Source organism: Ruditapes philippinarum, unplaced genomic scaffold (assembly GCF_026571515.1).
Source record: "Ruditapes philippinarum isolate M1 unplaced genomic scaffold, ASM2657151v2 ctg4470_1_1_1_1, whole genome shotgun sequence".
NCBI lineage: Eukaryota > Metazoa > Mollusca > Bivalvia > Venerida > Veneridae > Ruditapes > Ruditapes philippinarum.
Genome location: NW_026861087.1, coordinates 26,195 through 30,414, shown reverse-complemented (window position 1 = coordinate 30,414; position 4,220 = coordinate 26,195). Strand labels below are relative to the sequence as shown.

The following is a 4,220-nucleotide window of genomic DNA, read 5'->3' as shown; positions in this document are numbered from 1 at the left end:
GATGGGTTTTATTTTGAAATATGTTAACATTAATTATTAATATTAATGCTGCTGCTGCTGTTGTTGTTGTGTTTGCTTATGTCTTGCTAAATCACTTTACTTCGTTTTAAAGAGAGAAGAATGTAACAATAAGTTTTAAATTAGTGAAAAAATAGTTCGTTGAATTAGAGAATAATTGCAGAAGAATGTAATGTTTTTAAGTATGAAAGTTTCATTTTTTATCTCCTTTTATGTATTTTAAAATTGAAACTCCTTAAATTTGAACATACAGTTCCAAATTCAAAGTTTGGCAAATATATTACCAAAATTCAACAGGATAAGAGTTAAATGTACATGTTACGTCATCATATCTTCCCTATAGCGTATATCGACGATCTTCCTTATAGGATGTTTTATGTGAGGAAATAATATATTAGTGTGTAAAATGTTATAGGCTGAGACGAAAAAAAATATTTGAAAGAGATGATTATTTTGCAACATCTGTAATTTAAAACAAAACTTAATAATAATTATGTATATCTGTATTTTATTTTATTTTTTTACTTTTTTTATTTGTTTATTTTTTTTATTTTATTTATTTTTTTTTTTTTTTTTTTTTTTTTTTATGCGGAAAGAATGCAGATCAATTTTTCGAATTTTCATTGGCTGACACGCTTTTACTAAAATCCATATTATACCGTGTGTACCAAGAGCATATTCAACTTTAAAAATTCCCGATCTCATTTGAAGGTATATTAATAGTCTGTTAAATATATAGAAAATAAAATGGCGGGTATAGGCTGTTTAAATTTATATCATCCAGCTGTTAGAATTTTAGAGTTTTTATTACGGTAGTCATATAACATGTATAGATATTTATCATTCGTTCAACACAACCCTTTTTAAAAGTAAAAAAAGGGTTTAAATAATATTTACGATAGAATCGTGCAAATGAACTTTTGGATAAAAATGAGACCTATCCTCAAGTATGTTAACAACTAAAAATCGTATTCTATCTTTTGTGGTGAATATTCATTTTAAAATGGAAATTGAAAGTGCATAGCTCATAATATTTTTTTCGCCATTGTATAATTATGTAAAAACATTATATGGTAAGTAACACTTACTCTTTGTTCAGTTAATTATTACTATGTAATGTTTTAACATTCTGACTGATCATTAGATAGTGGACGTAAATCTATTAAGTGCAGCTATAAATAACGTTACAGTTGTTATAACTATATTTAATTACTTAAGTGTACTTAATCACAATTTGATGCAATGTAAACAGTTTATATATGATGCAATAAAACGTTTTAACATATGATGCAATATTAAAAGATCAGGAGAAAGAGATGATCCCTCGGAAGCATTAATTGCAACATCTCTTATGCCCCCTAGCATCGGCCTGGAGCGACACTCAATTTTCAACACTCAAAACACTTAACGTACTATACAATATAAATATTTGATAGATTATGCAATATTTAGACTAAAAATAATGTTACATATAGACTTGATAAATTGTATAATCAACACTTTAATACATCGACCTATGTTTTATGTATACTATATGGCTATAATGCTGTTATAAAATGTATGCAAATAAAATGTTGTTGTTGTTGTTGTTGTTGTTGTTGTTGTTGTTGTTGTTGTTGTTGTTGTTGTTGTTGTTGTTGTTGTTGTTGTTGTTGTTGTTGTTGTTGTTGTTGTTGTTTTAATCATATACACGCCAATATCGAAAAACTATTATTCATGTTACACAATATATTGTTGAATAACAATCATGTTAAACAATATTCTACTGATTAAAAAGTATACGAGTACTTTAGTTAAAGCACATTTAGTAATTTTAAGTTCAAATATGATGAAATTAGAAGCTTATTAGAAAGAGCCCCGTGTCAGCTTCCTAGACTAAACCAGTGCTGGTATAATTTGAGGAATCGTACTCGTAACCCCAGTATCGCTCGAACCCTTGATCCCTGGGTTGAAAGACAGGTGGTAAACAACTATGCCAGAGCTCCTAAAATCGTAATTCAAGACAAAATATAAAGCAATTGAACAATATTTATCCTGAACTTTGTAATTATTTATCCATCTGTTTATGCCTTGAGATAGGTACGATTATCACTAAAACTAATTTTACCCATGCGATCATTGCAGACCAAGATCACCCGGCATATCCGTACCGACTGACCATGGCCTACACCGTTCGCTATTCAATCAACACATATTTTGATAGTTTGTGTAAAATGATGGATGGTTTACTAGGCCTGGTAAGGGTTAAATGCAATATGATAAAGATATCCGCTAGGGTTGATGGTTTAAGTGATAATAAAAAATACAAAAACAAAATTACTCGCGTGGTAAAGAATAGAAGCATCTAATAGGAAAACAAACTATGAAAACTTTTTTCGTTTTTATATAGTTATACATTAACTATTCATACAAGCTACCGATTTCAGTAATATTGTCCGTTTAACAATCTAAATATATCGTATATATTAGATCAGAAACGATTACAAGTATAAGGACAAATCGATTTTAGGGGATTTTGTTCTTTTTTTTGTAAGCTGACGGTTATTTTTAACAGCGTGTGAAATTATGTAAACATTTAACTTACTTGTTAAAGAAACTACAATTCAGGAAGTAGAAATTCGATCTTACTGTCGTATACATAAGTCTTTGTTTGATTTTTTGATTTTATGTTCCTGGTGAGACCATGTGACTAAAAATATATGTATTGGTGAACTATTTTTAGGTTTTGGGAAAATCTGCTCCAGTTTTATTTTAAATAATGCCACAATCGCTCTAAACGTTATAGATAAAATCGAATCAGCACATTAGATACCTAGTTTTATTCATTGTCAAACGCAAAACTTAATAACAAAAACACGAACATCTTTATTTATCGAACTCTGCTTCAACTGGAACAATGCATGTTTCTGAATTCATCACACTTTTTGTCTTTCTTCAATATGCGAACAGTGTTCCTATTGACACTGCACCAGAAGAAGATGTAGATACAGAACAAAGACAGAAGCGATCGGCGACTATCGTTGAATTCTTAATGGATAGCGAATCTCGCCACAAACTGTTGCATGATCAGACTGCACTTCCGGATGCAATTAATCCAAACAAAGATGACTTTGGCTCAAATCTTGTTTGCCCGGAAGAGGTTTCCAATGATCCCGACGGTGACGTAAATGAATTGTCGACGTGCCCATGGTACTACAGTGCTTCTCATGATCCGACAAGGTTCCCTGCTACCGTCATCAACGCTGAACCCCTCTGTGAGTACGCTGTAGGCTCGAACAAAATGTACGAATGCGTTCCCATTACACACAAGTTAAAAGTACTGAGACAACTACCGAGCCTCGACGAAAGTGATAAATATGTTTGGGTGGAAGAAGTAATGACGACTGTTATCGGATTTACAGCGTCGGGAAGACGTATCGCAGTCACCGACGGCCAACAGTCTTCATCTACAACACCTACACGATTCACAACTACTTCAGCATCTACAGCATCTACTCAGAGTAGCCAACCTACGCCAGAATGGGCATAACGTTGGATAAACGCCGCTTTAAAGATAAACATTTATATTGATATTACAGTATTTGCCACAAAGTGTTCAATACAGTCATTGTGTTTATGTTTGACTATACGATTTAAACGTAGATATAATAGCGTGTGGACTGAAGTTTACATTATTTTGCTTTATGTTTTCAATGAATCCTAACAGTTCTACTGATATTACCTCAATTTATACATTATTTTACTTTTATAATAGTTTAAACAGCATCTAACTCGTGCTTTAGCTGTTAATTTACTCGATTTCCCGTCATTTCATGTTGTTAAAGATTTAATCTTTAATGTTTTACATTTGATGCATTTTATTTCTATCTTTTTTATTGTTGTTATTAATGTTGCCAAGTGTTTTGTTGTTATTGTTGTTGTTTCCGTTAATTACATTTTCTGACATTTATGTTGAGCATAATTTTACATAATTTTTATGACGCAATATTTGGACATGTTTTTTACATAGATGAAGTATTTATACTAACTTAATATGATTATTTATTTTTGATTGATGCTTTTTAACATGCATTTATTTACTTATTAATTTATTCTTGCCATTTTTACAAACTTGTTTTATATACAAATATTTTGTATGTTGCTATAATGTTTTTGAATAAATTGTTAAATTAGTAAATAATTGTTTATTGTTTTATTTATAT

The 4,220-nt window shown here is 30.5% G+C and overlaps 1 protein-coding gene across 1 annotated transcript; it reads left to right on the top strand.

The window, feature by feature from the left end:
• The first annotated feature begins 2,801 nt into the window (after positions 1–2,801).
• Positions 2,802–3,903, top strand: LOC132714480 (uncharacterized). The gene has a single exon (XM_060697378.1). It carries the CDS (start codon positions 2,915–2,917, stop codon positions 3,545–3,547), a length of 633 nt encoding a protein of 210 aa, XP_060553361.1. The 5' UTR covers positions 2,802–2,914; the 3' UTR covers positions 3,548–3,903.
• The last annotated feature ends 317 nt before the right edge of the window (positions 3,904–4,220 follow it).